Source organism: Caloenas nicobarica, chromosome 3 (assembly GCF_036013445.1).
Source record: "Caloenas nicobarica isolate bCalNic1 chromosome 3, bCalNic1.hap1, whole genome shotgun sequence".
In the NCBI taxonomy this organism is placed as follows: Eukaryota; Metazoa; Chordata; class Aves; order Columbiformes; family Columbidae; genus Caloenas; species Caloenas nicobarica.
In genome coordinates this window covers 110,077,453-110,097,708 of record NC_088247.1, presented here as the reverse complement: position 1 = coordinate 110,097,708, position 20,256 = coordinate 110,077,453, and the positions used below count along the sequence as shown (strand labels likewise).

General features: G+C 48.6%; 1 protein-coding gene across 1 annotated transcript in view; it reads left to right on the top strand.

The window, feature by feature from the left end:
• The first annotated feature begins 12,249 nt into the window (after positions 1–12,249).
• LOC135986700 (phosphofurin acidic cluster sorting protein 1-like) overlaps positions 12,250–20,256 on the top strand; it is a 92,151-nt gene continuing 84,144 nt past the window's right edge. Inside the window, exon 1 of the mRNA XM_065631003.1 lies at positions 12,250–12,477. Within this exon, the coding sequence (XP_065487075.1) occupies positions 12,308–12,477 (170 nt within the window). The 5' untranslated portion in view covers positions 12,250–12,307. The remainder of the gene's footprint in view (positions 12,478–20,256) is intronic.

The window sequence follows — 20,256 nt, the reverse complement described above, 5'->3', positions numbered from 1 at the left end:
CACAGGGAAGGTTTTCCAGTATATTTCCACTCTGACTTCAAAGTGCTCATTGTAAATATATGTATTTCGGAAGACAGGGAGGCGCTTGGGTCTCTGGAGATAGGCCAAGAGCAAAACCAGGCATAGACCTGAGTGAGAGAACAAGTGCCAGTCGCTGTCACAGGGTGTCAGGAGAAGTGCAGCTCACCTCACCTCTAGCTTCTGACAGAGTGACCATAAATCGCCTGTTGTATGTGATGCCCTGGGGCAGCTTGGGTAGCACCATGAAAATATGAAGCCTGCCTGTAGTGTCCATGGCAAATGGGTTTGCCATGGACACTACAGGTGGGATTCATATTCTTGACACTGAACCAGCATCCAGGTTGAACTTGCATGTCCCACGGTGAGCGTGGGCTGGTTTATGCAGGCAGGCGGAGGGAGCAGACCTCTCAGTTAGACAGGTGCAACAAGGTAAAGAGTTTGGCTGCGCGATCATTCTCCTAGTCCAGGAAAAAACAGCAATCTCCAAAAGGGCTGAGAGAGTGAGGAAAAAAAGCACCCAAAGCAACCTGCCTCTGAAAAGGAAAGGAGACCTTGCAACTCAAGCTGAGTGGAGAGCACTGCGATGCATGAGAGGGGCAGGCAATAAAGAATCAAAACCCTAGATCTTTCCTGCTGGACACAGAAGCAGTGGCTCTCACCATCAGGGCAGTCTCTTGCAGGCTCTAGGGAGGAGCATAGGGTGTCTGTCCATGGAGGCACCCCAGGGGTGACCACACAAGTACCCACATGGCAGAGGTAGGAAGAAGGTGCTGTAGGCAGCTATCAAGCAGTGGGGCTAAAGACAACATGATTTATACCTGCGCTGGAATCATAAAACCCCTGAGTCTTCACTAGAAGCTGGGGCAGGAGGTGACAACATTCGCGTGGGAAGCAGTAAAGAGCTGCTTTAATGTGGCACATAAAACTAAGCAGCAAGAGCAGATATTTATGCGCTTCTAGGGCAGTGACCACAACACACTCAAAGGCTGTTGGGAGAGAGCCAGAGAAATCTGTCAGTCACGTTGAGCATCCTCGAAAGGGAATTGCAGGAACTGGGGGAAGTTTGTCATTAAGGAACCGCAAGCAGTGGCTGTGGTGGGGAAAGGCTGGCAGTAGCCTGGGGACCATGCTGAAAGCTTCGAGTGTCCAAAAGAGCCTCGAGTCCCCCAGAGCCCAGGCACGGTGTGGAGGGTGAGAGGTGGCTGGAACTGAAGTCCATCCCTCAGAAAGGCAATTTAAAAAAAAATTTTAAAAAACCCCAAAAAACAAAAACCAAACGGATTCTGAGTGAAGGATCACAGGGTGCTGAAGGGTACTTTAACATCACAAAAAGACCTAAGGTGAGCAAGGTTCTGGAAGGAGACATCAGAAATTGCCAAGCAGGAAAACAAAGGAATGAACATAGTCAATCCAGGTAACCATTTGTCAAAATATGTAATGGAGGGGATGGCACTAAGCAATGGTGACAACGTCCTTTGGAGTGCAGGCTGAGCCTCTATGAAAATGCTTTCTATTGAAAAACCTTAATTTCCAACACAGCATATGCAGCATCACACACCTGAAGGGACAGTGAGTGGCTGTTGTACTTCTCCTGGCAGCAACTCAGAGGAGGACTGAAAGGACCATCATGGAAAACAGCATGATAAGGGGCACTTGGTGCAAAGCTGTGACAGCACACATACTGGACCACCTTGATGCACCCAGGGAGGAAGGCAGTAGCTGGTAACACAGGTGGTCCTGGCAGCCTAGGCTCAAAAGGATTTTGAAAATTGAGGCTTGTGGCATTAAGTCTGGAGCACATAGATTCTGGAGGTCCTGCAGGGCAGGGAGCTACCCCAGCCCTTCATAAGGTGAGGTACCCGAGTGGCGCAGCAGGAACCAGCAGCCCGTGCACTGGCAAAGTGGCACTGTCCCTGGGGTCCAGGCTGGAGGGAGCAGCTGTTAGTGCCACAGCCACTGGGGGCCAATGCAGACCTATGCAGCCTGCTCAGGACAAAGCTGCCCCTGGCTCCTTGTCGTGGGGTGGGTGGGTATGTAAACGGCAGTATCTACCTCTCCCACCCAGGCCCCAGGGCCAGAGTAACCCCCGAACATCCCTGTAGGAAACTATTATTTTGCAAATATAATAGGCCCAGGCAGGATCTCTCAGCAAAGCATATTTTAATAACGATTTTGCAAGACCAGGTGTTCTACCTAAAGGTAGGCACACCTAATAGGGCAAAAAGCCCCTGTTTATATCCCCCCAAAATCCCAGCCGCAATTTCCCTCCCCTGTTCCCCATTGGTTGGGTACTGCAGGGTTTACAGACCACCTAGACACATACAATACCCTTATCAATATGGATTCCTGGTACTTTGGCTACACTTCTGTCCTGGGTCATTAGGGGGAGCAACGAGAGGAGGTGGTCTGAGTCAGGTGACCACGAATTGACCAATTGGAGTATTACATCCCATTCACGACTTCCTGGATATAGGAGGTGGACCGGAAGGACTCTCTCTCTTCTGGGTCTCCTGCTGGTTTGCTTTGTCTCTGCGTTTTTCTGCTGTCCCTGCAAGCTGAGGCCTTGTGGCCTCGTGGCTCTCTACAGGCTTGCGTCTCTGCTGTGGAGAAACTGTGTGAAAAATCTGATGACCGGTTTGAAAAGCTGTTGCAAGAAATCAAAGCACTCAGAGAAGACACACACGATTCACAACTTGTACGAACCAATGTTGTAGCTATTAGGAGAAGGTGTTTCCAATCTCCAGAGAGAGGACAGAGGCAGACCACCACCAGGAGTTCACTGTGGTCCTTCCTACGTGAGCAGGGAGAAGATATGAATAAGTGGCATAAAAGACCTACTTCAGAACTTCAAGAACGAGTACATGAGTTAAAAGGGAAAATTCCTAGGAAAAGGGCTGCCCCAGTTTACAGAAGGGACAGAAGAGATTCAGATGCTTTTGACGGAACCTCTAATTCACACTCAGAGACTGTGCAAAACAGAGATCAGTGGTGCCCTGCCTCCAGCCAGGCGGAGGAAAGGGATAACAGAGTTTATTGGACTGTACAGATACGATGGCCTGGTACAATGCACCCCCAGGCGTACAAGGCTTTGATGGACACTGGTGCTCAGTGCACGATAATTCCTTCAGATTATAAAGGAAACAATCCATCAATATTTTTGGAGTGACTGGGGGATCCCAGGAACTGACTGTTGTAGAGGCTGAAATGAGCCTAACTGGAAAAAACTGGCAAAAGCATCCCATTGTGACTGGCCCAGATGCTCCGTGCATCCTTGGCATAGACTACCTCCGGAGAGGGTATTTTAAGGGCTTAAAAGGGTATAAGTGGGCATTTGGTAGAGCATCTGTGGACACTGAAAAAATTGAACAGCTGTCTGATTTGCCTGGTCTTTCAGATGACTCTTCTGTTGTAGGACTGCTGATGGTTGATGATCAGCAGGTGCCAATTGCTACGACGACGGTGCATCGCCGACAGTATCGCACCAACCGGGACTCTTTGATTCCTATTCAGAAATTGATTGGTCAACTAGAAAGCCAGAGTGTGATCAGTAAGACTCGCTCACCTTTTAATAGCCCAATTTGGCCAGTGCGTAAGTCTAGTCATGAGTGGAGACTAACTGTAGATTATCGTGGCCTGAATGAGGTTACACCACCGTTGAGTGCTGCTGTACCTGATATGCTAGAACTGCAATTTGAACTGGAGTCAAAGGCAGCCAAGTGGTATGCCACCATTGACATTGCTAATGCATTTTTCTCTATCCGTTTAGCAGCAGAATGCAGGCCGCAGTTTGCTTTCACCTGGAGGGGCATGCAGTACACATGGAATCGCTTGCCCCAGGGGTGGAAACACAGTCCTACCATCTGCCAGGGACTGATCCGTACCACGCTGGAAGAAGGTAAAGCTCCAGAACACTTGCAGTATATTGATGACATCATTGTATGGGGTGACACAGAGAAAGAAGTCTTTGAGAAAGGTGAGAGAGTAATTCATATTCTTTTGGATGCTGGTTTTGCCATAAAACGTAGTAAGGTCAAGGGACCTGCACAAGAGATCCAGTTTTTAGGAGTAAAATGGCAAGATGGTCGGCGTCAGATCCCAATGGAGGTGATCAACAAAATTTCAGCTATGTCTCCACCTGCTAATAAGAAGGAGACACAGACTTTCTTGGGTGTTGTAGGCTTTTGGAGAATGCATATTCCTGACTGCAGCCAGATTGTGAGCCCTCTCTATCGAGTGAGTCGTAAAAAGAACCAATTTGAGTGGGGACCAGAACAACGACAAGCCTTTGAACAAATTAAGCGTGAGATAACTCATGCGGTGGCCCTTGGACCAGTTCGGACTGGACTAGATGTTAAAAATGTGCTCTACACTGCGGCCGGAGATAATGGTCCTACCTGGAGCCTCTGGCAGAAGGCACCAGGAGAAACCTGAGGTCGACCTTTAGGTTTTTGGAGTCGAGGATACAAAGGATCGGAGGCCAATTATACTCCAACTGAAAAGGAAATACTTGCAGCTTATGAGGGAGTCCGAGCAGCTTCAGAAGTGATTGGTACTGAAGCATAGCTCCTCCTGGCACCTCGACTGCCGGTGCTGAGCTGGATGTTTAAAGGGAAGGTTCCCTCCACGCATCATGCAACCGATGCTACGTGGAGTAAATGGATTTCATTGATCACGCAACGAGCTCGAATTGGGAGTCCCAATCGCCCAGGGATCTTAGAAGTGATTACGGACTGGCCAGAAAGTAAAGACTTTGGGATATCCCCAGAGGAGGAAGTAACATGTGCTGAAGAAGCACCACCGTATAATACCCTTTCAGAGACTGAAAAGCAGTATGCCCTGTTCACAGATGGATCCTGCCATCTTGTAGGTAAACATCAAAGGTGGAAAGCTGCTGTGTGGAGTCCCATACGACGAGTCACAGAAGCCACTGAAGGACAGGGTGAATCTAGTCAGTTTGCAGAAGTGAAAGCCATCCAGCTGGCCTTGGACATTGCTGAATGAGAAAAGTGGCCAATACTTTATACTGACTCATGGATGGTGGCAAATGCCTTGTGGGGGTGGCTACAGCAATGGAAGAAAAACAACTAGCAATGCAGAGGTAAACCCATTTGGGCCGCCGCACTGTGGCAAGACATTGCTGCTCGGCTAGAGAGACTGCCTGTGAGACTTCATCATGTAGATGCTGATGTGCCTAAAAGTCAAGCCACTGAGGAACATCGAAACAACCAACAAGCGGATCAAGCTGCTAAGATTCAAGTAGCTGAAGTGGATTGAGACTGGCAACATAAAGGTGAACTCTTCTTAGCAAAGTGGGCCCACGATGCTTCAGGGCATCAAGGTAGGGATGCAACCTATAAATGGGCTCATGATCGAGGGTTGGACTTAACTATGGACACTATTTCACAGGTTAGTCATGAATGTGAAAATTGCGCTGAAATCAAACAAGCTAAAAGGTTAAAGCCTGTATGGTATGGGGAGTGATGGTTAAAGTGTAAGTATGGAGAGGCTTGGCAGATCGATTATATTACACTTCCACAAACTTGTCAGGGTAAGCGGTATGTACTTATAATGGTAGAAGCAACCACCAGATGGTTGGAAACATGTGCTGTACCCCATGCTACAGCCCGAAATACGATCTTGGGCCTTGAAAAGCAAGTCCTTTGGCGACATGTTGCGCCAGAAAGAACTGAATCCGACAATGGTACTCATTTCAAAAACAGTCTTATAGACAACTGGGCCAAAGAACATGGTATTGAGTGGGTATATCACATTCCATATCATGCACCAGCTTCTGGGAAAATTGAAAGGTACAATGGTTTGTTAAAAGCCACACTAAAAGCACTGGGTGGTGGAACCTTTAAAAATTGGGATTCCCATTTAGCAAAAGCCACTTGGTTGGTCAACACTAGAGGATCAACCAATCGAGCTGGGCCTGCACAATCAGAAATTCTACGTACTGTAGAAGGAGGTAAAGTCCCTGTAGTACACATGAAAAATATGGTAGGAAAGGCAGTTTTGGGTCACTCCTACCTCAGGCAAAGGCAAGCCCATTCGTGGGATTGTTTTTGCCCAAGGTCCTGGTAGCACCTGGTGGGTGATGCTTAAAGATGGAGAAGGTTGATGTGTACCTCAAGGGGATTTGATTTTGGGTGAAAATAGTCTAGACTGAACTGCATGATGTTAATTTCCATACTAACAGTGTCTAATAAGTGTCTTTCAGATCAAGACAGTGGTGATGGAACTAGAGCTGGTTTCTTCGAGTGGCGCCTGACAACTTCTTCGAAGTTGATGTCTTTAACCCACAAACAGTGGTCATGAGATGTACTAGATGTGTGATAAGTGAACTTAAATGAGCTTTTTCAAAGGATGGTCCATGGACTAAGAGAATGATGAGCTACACCTGCATATATATGTGTATATAGTTGTTGTAATTAATTAGATCACATTGATAGATTGTATTAATTAGATTGTGTCGATGAGGTTTAAATATGCCGTGAATGGTATGTTATAAGGAGTGGAATGTCCTGGGTCATTGGGGGGAGCAATGAGAGGAGGTGGTCTGAGTCAGGTGACCACGAATTGACCAATTGGAGTATTCCATCCCATTCATGACTTCCTGGATATAAAAGGTGGACCCGAAGGACTGACTCTCTCTTCTGCTGGGTCTCCTGCTGCTTTGCTTCGTCTCTGCATTTTTCTGCTGTCCCTGCAAGCTGAGGCCTCGTGACAGACTGAATCTAGTTCTGGTTGGCTGAAGGATCCTGCCGGACTAGCTGCTGGGAATTGCAAGACTGGTTCTATAATATTTGTTCTGCTTTATTTTTCTCTACGTTTATTTAGTAGCATTAGTAAAACATTTCCAAATTTTCCAGCTTTCTTCTCTCTGTTCTTCTTTTCCCTTCCTCTCAAAATCGCCTGTCCTTAGTGAAAAAGGGGGAGGAGAGGCAGGGCGGAAAACGGGAGGGGGAAGAGGGTTAAGGAAAATACATCTGCCGCGGTTTTTGATTGTCCCCCCATGGTCAAACCACGACAACAGGTGTCAGTATATATTCCAGGAAGAGACCGTGTTTTACATTAAGAATTCATAGTCCGATGTCTCTCGGTCCTTCCCTCCTGCTGGAGTCAGTTGCCAGGTCCTCAGTTATGTAAAAACAACAGTTCTTCGTTAAACGTTCCTTACAATCCCCATGTATCCTCCAGCCCCAGTTGTAGTCAGAGCACCCCCAGCACCGTTGGGGTGAGCTCCTCTCAGCCCCGTATTGCCCAGGGCACAGCCAAATGCCCCTGCACCAGGCCTGCTGCCCCATCCCGGCGTGAGGCTGCTGGCAGCAGGAGCCCACAGGTTGTGGTCACAAGGGAGAAAACATGATTTTGCACCACAAGGGGTGCTCTTACAGCTAAAACCAGGGCAGTTTGAGGGGGACATCTGTAATGAAGAGCAATGCCCTACTCCTGAGCAGCTGCCATGTCTTGCTGCACCTCAACCTTGTCCAGGGTGCAAAGGCTGAGGTGGCACATGGCTTTTGCAGGAACAGTGTGGCTGAGAAAAGTGCTGGACCAAAGGAATCAAGTGCCCTGCAAGGGCTTGACCAGCACATGGGGGCACACTGGGGGGTGCCTTGTCTGCCAAGGACAAAGGTGCCTGCTTCTACAAGGTCTCTAAACAGTGTTAAAGTGCTAGAGAGAAGCTGGAGAAAATGGTCTATTTGGATAGCAGTGACACATAGAAAAAAAAGGGTGTTTCTGGTGGCATTTCAAGCTATTTGCCTTGACACTAAAGAGCAAGAGTTCCTTAGCTGCTTTCCCTGATGTGCTTCAAGATCATATCCACAGCAAAGTAAATCTCAGCTGGTGCCTGGCACACATAAAGGTCTCAGCTTAAAAGGAGGTGGGGAAGGAGCTGAATAGGACAACGACTCTACCAGGCTCTGTTTAAGCTGAAAGACAACCAGGCTTTGGTACTTACAATGAAAAACACAGGAAATTTTTTACCCCAAAGACAGGGAAAAGCCACCGTGTGTGGAAAAGCACAGTTTTGGGTAGCTCATCCTGTAGGCACAAAGTCAATATAACACGAAAGTAGGAAAAAATGAAGAGCAGCCCCCAAATAAACAAGGCACGTTGAAATAGCCTGAGAACAAATGTCTAGATTCATCTGTACAAAAGCCAGAAGGCCAAAACAAAGACATGAGCTGCACTAAGGACAGGGGTGCTCAAAGGGAACAGGCTGCAGGGAGAGAACCAGAGAAATCCACCCTCAGTTCCACTCAACATCCCTCCAGGGGAAATGCAGGAAAAAGAAGAAGATCATCAGCAGGAAACTGCAAGTGGTGGCTGTGATGGGGAAGGCCATTTGTGACCTGGGGACCATGCTGAGAGTTTCAACAGCTCTGCAAAAGCATCACAGATCATAAAGCATGGCACGGTTGCTGAGCAGAGGTGGCTGGAAGTGATGGGCATCCTCTGGGTGATATAAAGCTACTGGAGAGTGCCCAGAGGAGGGCCACAAAGTTGGTGAAGGGTTTAGAGGTGAAGCCATATGAGAAGTGGCCAAAGTCACTTGGTTTGTTCAGCCTGGAGGAGACCTCATCACAGTCTACAGCTTCCTCACAAGGGGAGGAGGAGGGGCAGGTGCCAATCTCTTCTCTCTGGTGATCAATGACAGAACTCGAGGGATGACAGGAAGATGTGTCAGGGGAGGTTTAGGTTGGGCATTAGGAAAAGGTTCTTCACCGAGAGGGTGGTGGAGCACTGGAACAGGCTCCCCAGGGAGGTGTCACAGCCCCAAGCCTAACAGTGTTCAAGAAGAGACTGGACAATGCCCTCAGACACATGCTGTGAACTGTGGAGTTGTCACATGCAAGGACAGGAGTTTGATTCAATGTGCATGCCTTTCCAACTCAGGACATTCCATGGTTCTATGATAAGGCCCAGAGAGGTGGCCCAGCAGAGCTGCAGGACTGCCAGCCCTTGGGGGCTACCTGGAAGGCTGTGATCGGGAACTGTCACTTCACCAGGCTGCCTTGGGCTGAGCAGAGAAGTGCCTCTGGCCTCCTGGAAGTGAGAGGACATCCCTGGAAGCCTGGAGCACTCAAACCTATTAACATACCACACATAGTTTGGAATGATGACAAACACTTGAAAGAAAAATGGATGAAAGCAAACAGGGGGGGCACCTAGTGACAAATCAAGCCTCCAGATCTAGCCGGGTCCTCTGGAGCAGTCAGCTGCTTTTGGGGAAAGGCAATGGTGATACCCAGCTGAGAGCAAACCATGATGGGTAGAAAAGTTGAGATAAGGCCAGGTCAGCAAGACCATCACATAACTCCCTCCTGCTGCAAACCAAGGTTTCCACACTTGTCTGCAAAATGCTATGAAAATGCAGCTCATCCTTGATCCAGTTGGACGTCCACAAAAGCCTCTGCTAAGATCCCTTAGCAAATGCTCTTTGAGAACCAAGGCTTTCAAGGATGAAAGGAAAGGTACATAATGCATTAATGATTTGCTTAAAGGAAGGAAAAATGCATCAAAGCAGCAAACGAGCTCTTTTGCAAGCAAGACAGGAGGTCTGGGCAACTCTGTGCTGGGATCTGTGCTATTCAACAGATATAAAAATGGGTTAGAAAAGGGGGGGCAGAGAGCAAGGTCAGAAAGTTTGATGTGATGGTTCATGTTATTCATCTATTCAAACTGCAAGCTGATGTGCATACCTGTGTGTTACTCAGAGACCTGAAGCTCAACAGTAGATGAAACGTAGAACTGACAAACATCAGTAAAAAGAGGTCCGAGGGACAGGCTATAAATTAGACATCAGTACTCAGCAAAGTGACACTGAAATATTTATTAATAACATTCTGGAAACACCAGTGCTTTGCTCAAGATCTACAGCAGCTTTGCAAGTTTGTGCTGCTTCTTACATCCTAATCCCTCCAGTGACATAAGCTACAATTTTCAGTCTGCCTGGAATAGCACTGCATCGATGGAAAACTGTCACTGCTGAGTATATTGAACAGCTCAGGTCCTGGTGCGGTTCCTGCTGAAGCTGGGGACTTCTCTCTGTTTTGTGGTTTGGCCGCTATTGACTTGGCCATTTCTTTCAGGTAGTTTTGAGCAAGGAGCACTGCAGCTCTTTGTTTATCTCTGCCTCCTTTCAGTACCCCGCATCAAGCATCACCCTGCTCTGGTGATTTGGTACTGTTCCTTTTCCATTTTTCCAGAGGCAGTGCCATTTCAGTCAGATCCTCTGCTAAGGCCCTGCTAAAGATGAGGTCCAGCAAGGGATCCTTTCTGCTAGAACAGCACCACAGCAATGCATTTCTTCAGCTACTGTGCCACAGGCTCGCGCCAAGCTCTGCCCCTGCAGATGCTCTAGTGAGTCCTTGCTCCCAGGGGTATTGAGAAAATAGTCAGTTTTAGCTCCCAACTTTCTTTTGCAAGACTCATCTTGCTTTTAGTTTCAACCCACCAAACTCCTGGGTCTTTATAGAATCATTTCAGTTGGAAGAGACCCTCAGGATCATTGAGTCCAACCATAAACTAACTCTAGCACTAAACCATGTCCCTAAGAACCTCAACTAAGTGCCTTTTAAACACCTCCAGGGATGGTGACTCCACCACTTCCCTGAGCAGCCTGTTCCAATGCCTGACAACCCTTTCCAGGAATAATTTTTTCCTAATATCCAATCTGAACCTCCCCTGGTGCAACTTGAGGCCATTTCCTCTTGTCCTATCACTTGCTACTTGGGAGAAGAGACCAACACCCTCCATGCTACAACCTCCTTTCAGGTAGTTGTAGACAGCAATAAGGTTTCCCCTCAGCCTCCTTTTCTCCAGGCTAAACAGCCCCAGTTCCCTCAACTGTTCCTCATCAGACTTGTGCTCCAAGCCCCTCACCAGCTTCATTGCCCTTCTCTGAATTCTGTCCAATACCTCAATATCTTTCTTATGATGAGAGGCCCAAAACTGAACACAGGATTCAAGGCACGGCCTCACCAGCACCGAGTACAGTGGCACAACCACTTCTCTAGTCCTGTTGGCCACACTGTTCCTGATACAAGCCAGGACGCTGTTGGCCTTTTTGGCCACCTGGGCACACTGCTGGCTCATGTTCAGCTGGCTGTCAATCAACACCCCCAGATCCTTTCCTTCCAGGCAGCTTTGTAGCCATTCTTCCCTGAGCCTGTAGCGCTGCCTGGGGTTGTTGTGACCCAAGTGCAGGACCCAGCACTTGGCCTTGTTGAACCTCATACAATCGGCCTCAGCCCAACGATCCAGCCAGTATTTTCCCTGTTGCAGTCCCGCTCCCGCACTCTGACGGTTGTCCGCTCCTCATGTCCACCTGCTGACTCGCCGTGCTGCTCACCTGCTTCTGCTCCCAGTCACCCTATTCAACTCCGTCTCCGCGAGGCCCAGGCACCCCCATCCCCAGAGCAGCCGAAAGCCCATCATCGCCCCGGGGGCGCTGGCAGATCTCTCCGCGACAGCCCATCACCCGCCGCACCGGCCCCAGGCGCAGCGCCTCCACGGCCGGGCTCTGAACCGGTCCTCAGAGGCTCCCCTCGGACGCCTCAGGGCAGCGCGGCCCTTACCCTCGCTCGCCCACGACGGCGCCCCGGGAGTGCAGCGGCGCAGCCCCACCGCTCGGCTCCCCGCTGCCATGGCAACCCTGCGAGTAGGCCGCAACCCCGGAGCGAGCGAGCGAGCGGGCGGGCGGGCGAGCGAGCGGGCGAGCGAGCGGGCGAGCGAGCGAGCGGGCGGGCGAGCGAGCGAGCGGGCGGGCGAGCGAGCGGGCGGGCGGGCGGGCGAGCGAGCGAGCGAGCGAGCGGGCGGGCGGGCGCGCCCCCGACCACGCCTCTCATCGAGCTCGCGCCGGCTGAGGCTGATGCGCTTTAAAGGGATCGCCACTACGTCCCCCGCCCCCAGCCGAAGCAGCGGCGCTGTTCCCATTGGCTGGCCCCACCCAGGCGGCCGCGTCCTTTTCTCTCTTCGATTGGCTACTGGCCGCTTCGGTCACCCCCTCTCTCCGTTCCGATTGGCTGGTTGGCCAAGTCGCCATCCTCGCCCTTTCTCCGCTCCCATTGGCTTGTCTTCCGCCGCAGGCCGCGCCCTAGCTGCACTCTGATTGGTCACAGGACTCCTCCGCCGCGCCCTTCAACGCTCGGGTTGGCGGTCGCGGGGCGCTCAGGCCCGCCCAGCCGCGCGAGCGAGCGGGCGCGCGCCGAGGCGGAGGCCGGCGCTGAGACGAGGGCTGGGGCCGCACCTCTTCGCCAGTAGCAGCGGCGGCGGGATGGCGGCGGCGGCGGCGGCCGGCGCGTTGGGCTCGGGTCCCGCTGCGGGGCCCCCGGCAGTGGCCGGCGGGCCGGCGATGGCGGTGGCCGGCCCCGGACCGGTCCCGGTGCCCATGAACCTCTTCGCGACGTGGGAGATTGACCGTTCGGCGCCGAGCTGTGTGCCCAGGTGAGCCGCGCCGCCCGCGGCCTCGCCGGCGGCCGCCCCGCTCCGCTGCGGGGGCCCTGGTGAGCCCGGGGCCGATCGGGGCCAGGGACGGCACGGGCGGGGAGGAGGCGGTCCCCGGCCGCCCCGCCCTGCGCCTCCGCGATCGGCGGCCCCTGCAGCATCTCTGCCCGCCGAGCCGGGCCTGGGGCCGCGCTCCTTGCTGCCTCGGCTGCCGTTCCCAACCGTGCCGCCCGGTGTACGTCCAGCGGGAGCAGCGGCAAGCACCGGGGACCGGCGGGGCTGGGTGTGCCAGCACCGGACCACGGCTGCGTTGACTCCATGTTGCAGCCTCTGGCTAGTGTCTGCTGGGATGGCCACGGAAGATCTCAGAGTGGGGTATGTCATCGTGGCCATGCTGCTTCTGAAATCTGCCTCTTTGCTCCTGAAGTGAACAATAGCCTTACAGCCAGTCCCCTAAAGCCAGATAGTGGCCACCTGGCATCCATGGGCTTGTGGGGGTACCTGTGTCGCCTGCACTCCAGAACATAGGTAGCAGCAAAAAGGATTCACTGTGCAGCCAGCTGTGTTTCTAGCAGAGCCGGAAGACAATCTGAATAGTGTAAATGTTGCTGCTGACTATGGTTAAGGCCATGTCCAAGGTAGATCATGGGAAGAATGCAAAGACCTGTCTTGGAGCCAGGAGGTGCTGGATGTAATAATGAGCTGGGTGTCTTTTGGCCCACTCATCAGGCATTGATCAGGAGGTCTTCTCATGAGAGTTAATGGGCAGATTGAAGAAGTCACTCTGGATTCATGTATCTCTGGGCTATGGTATGCTGTCTGCAAATGATGTATTCAATGCTGCACAAAAACTAGAGGAGTAAAATTCAAGAGGTGAAAAATAATTGTTCCTGTAGAGCAGGAGAACACCATCCTTTGTGAAAGGACGTCAGAAAGTTGTTTTTGTAGGGAGAAACTTGGTGACTGAGTGGCAAGATGGGTCAGACTAGAAATGTTCTGAAACACTCCGAGCTAGGAGTGTGATTGCAGTGCCCCAGGAGGTCCTGAGCTGGGCAGGCAGCAAATGAGGAGTTTGCAACATGTGTCTGTCAAAAGCCAGTGCACCTTTTGATGACACATGCTGAGGCAGTTGTTTGGAGCAGGAAGGAGTGATCATTCCATAGCTTTAAAGTGACTTCAGGTATTGTTTATTTGTGGGTAGGTTACTCCCAAGCTGGAATTTGGAGAGCAAGACAGAATTACCAGGTTGACTTCCTGCAGAAAGAATAGAAGCTGCAGATATGGAGCATAGACTTAGTGATGGTGAAGCATGTCTGTGGACATAGTCTTCACAAATGGAAGTACTGCAAGAGCTACAGAGAGGAGGAACTGCTTTGGCCAAATCAAAGGCAGAATGAGACTGAGTTTAGAAGTGGGTTACATGGGTGGCAGGATGCCAGTGGGTGAGCAGAAATGGTGTATCATCAGTTTGAAAGTTCGTAGAATCGTAGACTATGAGGTTGGAAGGGACCTCAAGGATCATCTAGTCCAACCTTTCTTGGCAAAAGCACAGTCTAGACAAGATGACCTAGCACCCTGTCCAGATGAATCTTAAAAGTGTCCAGTGTGGCAGAATCCACCACTTGCCTGGTGAGATTATTCCAATGGCTGATTGTTCTCATTCTGAAAAATTTCCCCTCTTGTGTCCAATTGGAATCTCCCAAAGAGTAACTTGTACCCATTACACCTCATCTTTTCCATTTGACTGCTGGTAAAAGGGAGTCTCCATCTTTCTTTGTAGCCACCCTTTAAATACTGGAACATGGTGATGAGGTCTCCCCTAGGCCTTATTTTCTTAAGGCTGAACAAGCCCAGTTCTCTCAGCCTTTCCTCATATGGCAGCTTCCCAGTCCTTGGATCTCCTGTGGCCCTTCTCTGGACCCTCCCCAGCCTGTCCACATCTCTTTTGTATAGTGGGAACCAAAACTGAACACAATATTCCAGGTGTGGCCTGACAAGCACTGAGTAGAGCAGGATAATGGCTTCTTTGTCTCTGCTGGCGATGCCCTTGTTCATGCAGCCCAGCATCCTATTGGCTTTCTGTGCCACAGCAGCAGCACACTGTTCACTCAAATTGAGCTTGTTGTCCACCAGGACCCACAGGTCTCTTTCCACAGAGCTGCTCCCCAGCTGAGTAGATCCCAGCCTGTGCTGCACTCCTGGATTATGTTTTCCCAAGTGCAAGACCTTACACTTGGCCTTGTTGAACTTCATAAGGTTCTTGTTAGCCTACTCTTCCAGCCTATACAGGTCTTCCTGCAGGGTGGTTCTCCCTTCCAAAGTGCCCACTTCCCCACTCAGTTTGGTGTCATCAGCAAACTTCATCAAGGTACACTTGATCCCATCATCCTGATCATTTATGAATATATTAAAAACATTGTTGGGCCCAATATGGATCCCTGGGGGACCCCACTTGTGACAGATTGCCAGTTTGAAAAGGAGCCTTTTACCACCACTGTCTGGTTATGGTCTGTCTGCTGGTTGCCCACGCACTACACAGAGCACTTGTCTAGACTGTAACACATCAGTTTCCTTAGGAGGAGGCTGTGGGAAACTGTATGAAAAGCCTTGGAGCAATCCAGGTAGGCAAAGTCAACTGCTCTCCCCACATCAACTGAGCAGATTACTTTGTGACAGAAGGTGATCAGATTTGTCAAGCACAATTTGCCCTTGGTTAATCTGTGCTGGTTTTTCCCAATTGTGTGCTTCATTTGGCTGCATTTGACAAAATTGTTTGAAGAACTGCTCTTTGGCCCAGTGAATCCTATGGCTTTTCACAAGGACAGTTTTCCATTAGCATTGTGTAGGTGCCTGTTCTAATACGTGAGCTGCTTTGTGTGTTGGTAGCTGTGGGGGCAGCCATCTGACACACCAGCTTGGAGGAAACTTCGGTAGAATTAATCTGAAATTTCATCTCTGGAATGTCTTCAGATACACCATTTGTTAGGATGGGAAGAGGCTGATGGAAGCTGATTCTTCCTTCAGAGGCCATGGCTCTAACAGGGTGTGCTGCCATGTGTGCAGAGTCAGCAAGTGTTTGGAGAAGTCCTGTCAGGCCACAGTGACCAGTGTGGGACTGGCGTGTCTGTGTTTTCTAGTCTTCAGCTAGCCCAAGGTTTCCTGAGTGAGCAGGTCACAAGTGGGCCCCTACCAGGCAGGTATTTCTGTTCACTAAAACTAAAGAGAGATGAAGCCCCAAACCTGAGCTGGGTTAATGGTATACCTGTGCACTGTGCTTCCTTATTGCTTGCCCATATTCTTCCTCTACTGATCTGCTTATATAATGTTTTAGTCCTGACATTATGTTCTTCAAGGTAGAAACTCTACTGTACTGTTCCAGTGTCTGGCACAGGTGGTCTCTGGTCTTATTGTTCTCTGGGGGTGGTGTGATGGCAAAATAATATCAACTCAAGTGCAGTAATCCTTTTCCCTTGGGTCTCTTTGTCTCTTATGCATGTGTAGTCTCAGTTCTTTCAGCCCTATGCATATCTAGGGAAAGGAGAACTTTGCACTGATTTTAATGCTTTCATGCATTCTTTTTCTAGACTCTGTATTGAAATTCTTTGTTGTCCCTGTGTTCCTTCTTAGGTGATTAATTTTCTGAAAACGCAGCTCTGGCTGCTGCAGGAGCGGGACTGGGCTAGACCAACCTTTGTGGGGTTGCTTTGTGTTTGGCTGCTAATACTCAACAGGAGAGGTTGTGTCCAGGCCTGCAGGATTTCAGAGAGGCAGTCTGGGCCAGTAAAAATAGGCACTGTGAAGTATAAGCCCCAATGTACTGAACAGTTAAGTGGTATGACTGTAAGAATTCTGATGTCTTATAGGAGGATCTTGGCTTTCTAACATGAACTGTTGCCCATAAGTGAAGTCTTTCCTGCTGAATCAGGAATGCACCACTAAACTAAGTCCATGTTTAGTTTTGGAAGTTACCTTGCTCTCAGAATAGAGGTATCATCCCTCCTGCTGGGGTCTTTCTTTTTTCAGGGCCAGGTTGAGAGAGATCTGGGAACTTTTAATGCCCTTCCTATGAACTGAGTAAGCATAGCTTAGACTCAGCTGCCTTTGGCTGAAGTGGCTCTCAGGGGAGGCAGAGCTGAATTTTCTGGGCCGTGGGTTATTACGCAGAGAGGCTGAAGGAAGTAGGCACCTGGAAACCAAGCAAAATGCTCTTTGCATCTTCAGCTAGGCTACCCACTGGTATAGGGATTATTGGCTTCCCATCATGATGCCTTAGAAGGAAAGCAATCCTGGTTGATTCATGCTGCAGGATGTGAGGCATGTTTTTGCTAAAATAGTCGATCAATCAGTCTTAGCTTCTACTCATAGTTATCTTAGTAAAAGTCTTCATAGTGGTGTTCTGAGGTAGGAGAAAACATCCTTATTGTGGTACCATGCAAATAAGTACACTTAAGAGTCGTAGCAGGTTTTCACTGTATGGAAACTGCGAGAAATGTACTAGAGCTTTGCCAAAGCAAAATGTCTGTCCCTTCAAGGTGATGTCTTACTGTATTTTAATTGTTTTGTGTGCTGATCAGGCAATACATTTGGGAAAAAAATGTATGAAAGGACTTTGTGCAAACATACTTCGGGTCTCGTTCTTGCCAAGTAGTGGTATTTTTTAATCTGTTAATAGGACTGCTCTTCCTTTTCTTTCCCTTTAATATCTGACTGCACATAAATGCATGTTCTTAATTAGGAAACAAGATAAGATTGTGTGATTGTGTTCACTCTTTTTCCATGACATAGCTGTTGTGTTTGGTGCTATGTGCATGTTGTTGCAGTGGTAAGTCATCACATTTCTAGTTAGAAGTGAGAGATACGAGTTATATTTTGGATAATGTGTCAGTATTGTTGAGCTCAGGTTGCAAACGCATGTTCTGCCTCTAGAAATTATGCTGTGAATGACACTGCAAGGATTCAAATATACTGCATTTCGTCCAGAGTAGCTCGTATCTCAGTAGGATGCATGAGCTCAGAAACATTCCAAGTCTTGCTGCCACCCACACAGTGTGCTCAAACACAGCGTCTCCTGCTTATGATAGTCAGAAAAGCATTGACTTAGGGAAATGCGTGTGGTTTGGGCTCATTTTGTGGGACGGTATATGTGCACCTTCAGGACATTATGTTTCAGAAGATGCCCTGAATTCTCTATCGTTTAAACTTGCAAATGTGTGTTTAGGAGGGTTATAGCCTAATGAATGTCTTCTTGGATGGAGAGCAGTTATTGCAAGTACTACTGGAAATATGATCCTTTGAAGTGCCATGAGGCAAATGTTGTCTCTGCAACCCTGTCGTCCTCTTTGGGAAGACAGTATCTATTAATCTGACACCTGATGGAGAGTAGCTAAGACATCGTTTGTGCAGCTGGTTGCTTGCTTTCCTTTGCCTGAGGTCCTGGAAGCCTTGCAGTGAGTAGTACGGGTCATACGGTATGGAGGAATGTGCTCTTCTGGCATGGCTGCATTCAGCTGGGTGGGCAGCATCTCACAGCCTCATGAAGTGTGCAGCTCTGACATCGGTGGACTCAGTGGTCTGTTTCCTCTCAGCAAGGAGTATTGCCTGTCTTTTTCTAAAACCCCTGAAAGTTTCCTTTTCTGAAGCTGATTTCAGCACAAAGAGTCTCTGAACTGGGTGTTCCTTTAAGAAACACTTATTTCAGCTGGAATAATATATATCTATCTGCCTGAGATGTTCTTGAGTGGTTTCCTGGGTAGATCAAGCATTTTCATGGTAAACTTCCAACCTCAGCAAAATCTGCTCTGTTTGGGTAAGCTGCAGAGTTGCACCTCTGGGAATGTTAAATGATTCCAGATTTGTTCCCTCAAAAGATACTGTGACGCCATGACAAACCAGGGTAGCTCCAGCCAGGGAGTGCTTGAGAGAGGCCGCAGTTTCTTGTAAGGAAACAGTCTCTTATAACTGGTGATATTTGCTGTGTTTGAATTATGATTTCCTTTTAGTCCTATATAGAAAACAAAATGTCCTAAACAGCCATTGGATTGCTTATTATTCTTAATATTGTGGGCTTGGCTACAAGCCTGCAAGGTAATGTGTCTGATGTGTTGTCTACTATCTGTCACTCTCTGTGACTTGTCTGTCGCAGAGGAGCATGTTTCCTCTGGCAGTGTTTCCCCTCCGAGCATATGATAATTGAGTTGGTGTCTGTTATTCCTTCTTTGTGCTCATTAGTGGACCTTGGGACAAGTGTCCCCTGCCAGTATGATTGAGGGGATGTGTGTGTGTGTGTGTGTGTGCTCCTTTCAGAATATTAATAGTGATTTTTCTGAAGGTTTAGTTTTGTTTGAAGTACCTGCCACACTGCCTCCTTGCCTTGCTCTCCAGTGTGTCATTCATTAGCTAGGCTGTGTTAGCTTGTCTGATGGCTTATAAAAAATATTGCATTGTTCTTATTGTGCTAGTACACTATGAGTGCTCATTCTGCTTCCTCTGGCACATTCAGTTACTTGTGATTGATTACTAACAACTATGTAGTATGTGTGTAGTGCACCCTCCTCTGGGACGGAGATCATCTGACCTTTATCCTGTCAAAAGAATAAATTGCTGAGTGCCAGTATCTTGTGGGGTTCCTGTAGCAGATCCAGTATTTGATGAATTTTCTGCTGATGCTTTTGTGTAATTGTTTGTAATGTGCAATGATTCTAGATTTGACGCATGTCTCCAGTCAACTTCAGAAGAAGTTATTTCCAAAAAAGAGCCAGAAGTGAGAAACATACTGCATTTTATAGCATGTCAGATTTGCGTCTGTCCAAGCCTGTTTTCTGAATACCTTGTGTTCTTATCTGGTCCAACCTTTCAGCATCCCAGCTGGTGGGGAAGCTGTGCTTCTGTTTTGTTTTGGTTTTTTATTTTTATTTTTTAACTACATCAAAGCTGGTGGATATTGTTTTGGGAAATGAAGAACCGAGTGTCTTACTCCTCTGTGTGGGATGTGGCAGCAGGAAATCGTCTCTGCCTCCGGGGAAGCAGACAGCATAAGTGATACTGCTCTTGTACTTAAAAGTCTCTTAGATAAATGAGTCTTTGTTTAGATGCTCAATATATTCGTTGCAGTGGACTCGAAGGAGAGATGCAGTAGTGCAGGTACCTTAATGCATTGCAGCCGTGGTTACAGAGACCACTCCCTGCTGTGATTCAGTCTCTGAGCACACAGCTCAAAATCAAACTGGCTTTTTCTTCAGGCCTGTTGCAATGCTATCTCCTTTATCATTTACTGCCCACTGCCATCTCTCCTGCTCTTTCTGTTTCTCCTGTCTCATGCAGTCAAACCCAGTGAGGGATTTTGTTTAGTAAATAGAAACTCCTGTTGTATTTTGGCTGCTATTCTAGTTTTTCTAGGTTCTCCTTATTTTCCTACTCATGCTGATTTTTACACTTCCACTGTAAATCCTTCTTATCATGCTTCTTATTCTTCTGGGTGAGCATAACTTAAGTAGCATGAGATCCAAAGCCAGTGCATGTAGGATCATCTCCTGGACAAAAAATGTCCAGGTTCCATGCCCAGCTGTATATTTTTAACTGTTTTTCTGTGCATATAACTAAATTCTTATCAATATAGGCAGTTTGGAACTCATGTCTCTGGTTCCATTTTCCAAAACTGAAAAAAAGGAACAATTAGCTGTTGTGCTGTTACAATGGTAGCAGGGTTAGAATAAGAGTAACTCCCTTGTAAAGGGTTCTGGTACTCTTTTGCTGTTCTTTAATACCTTTTCTCTACCAGGG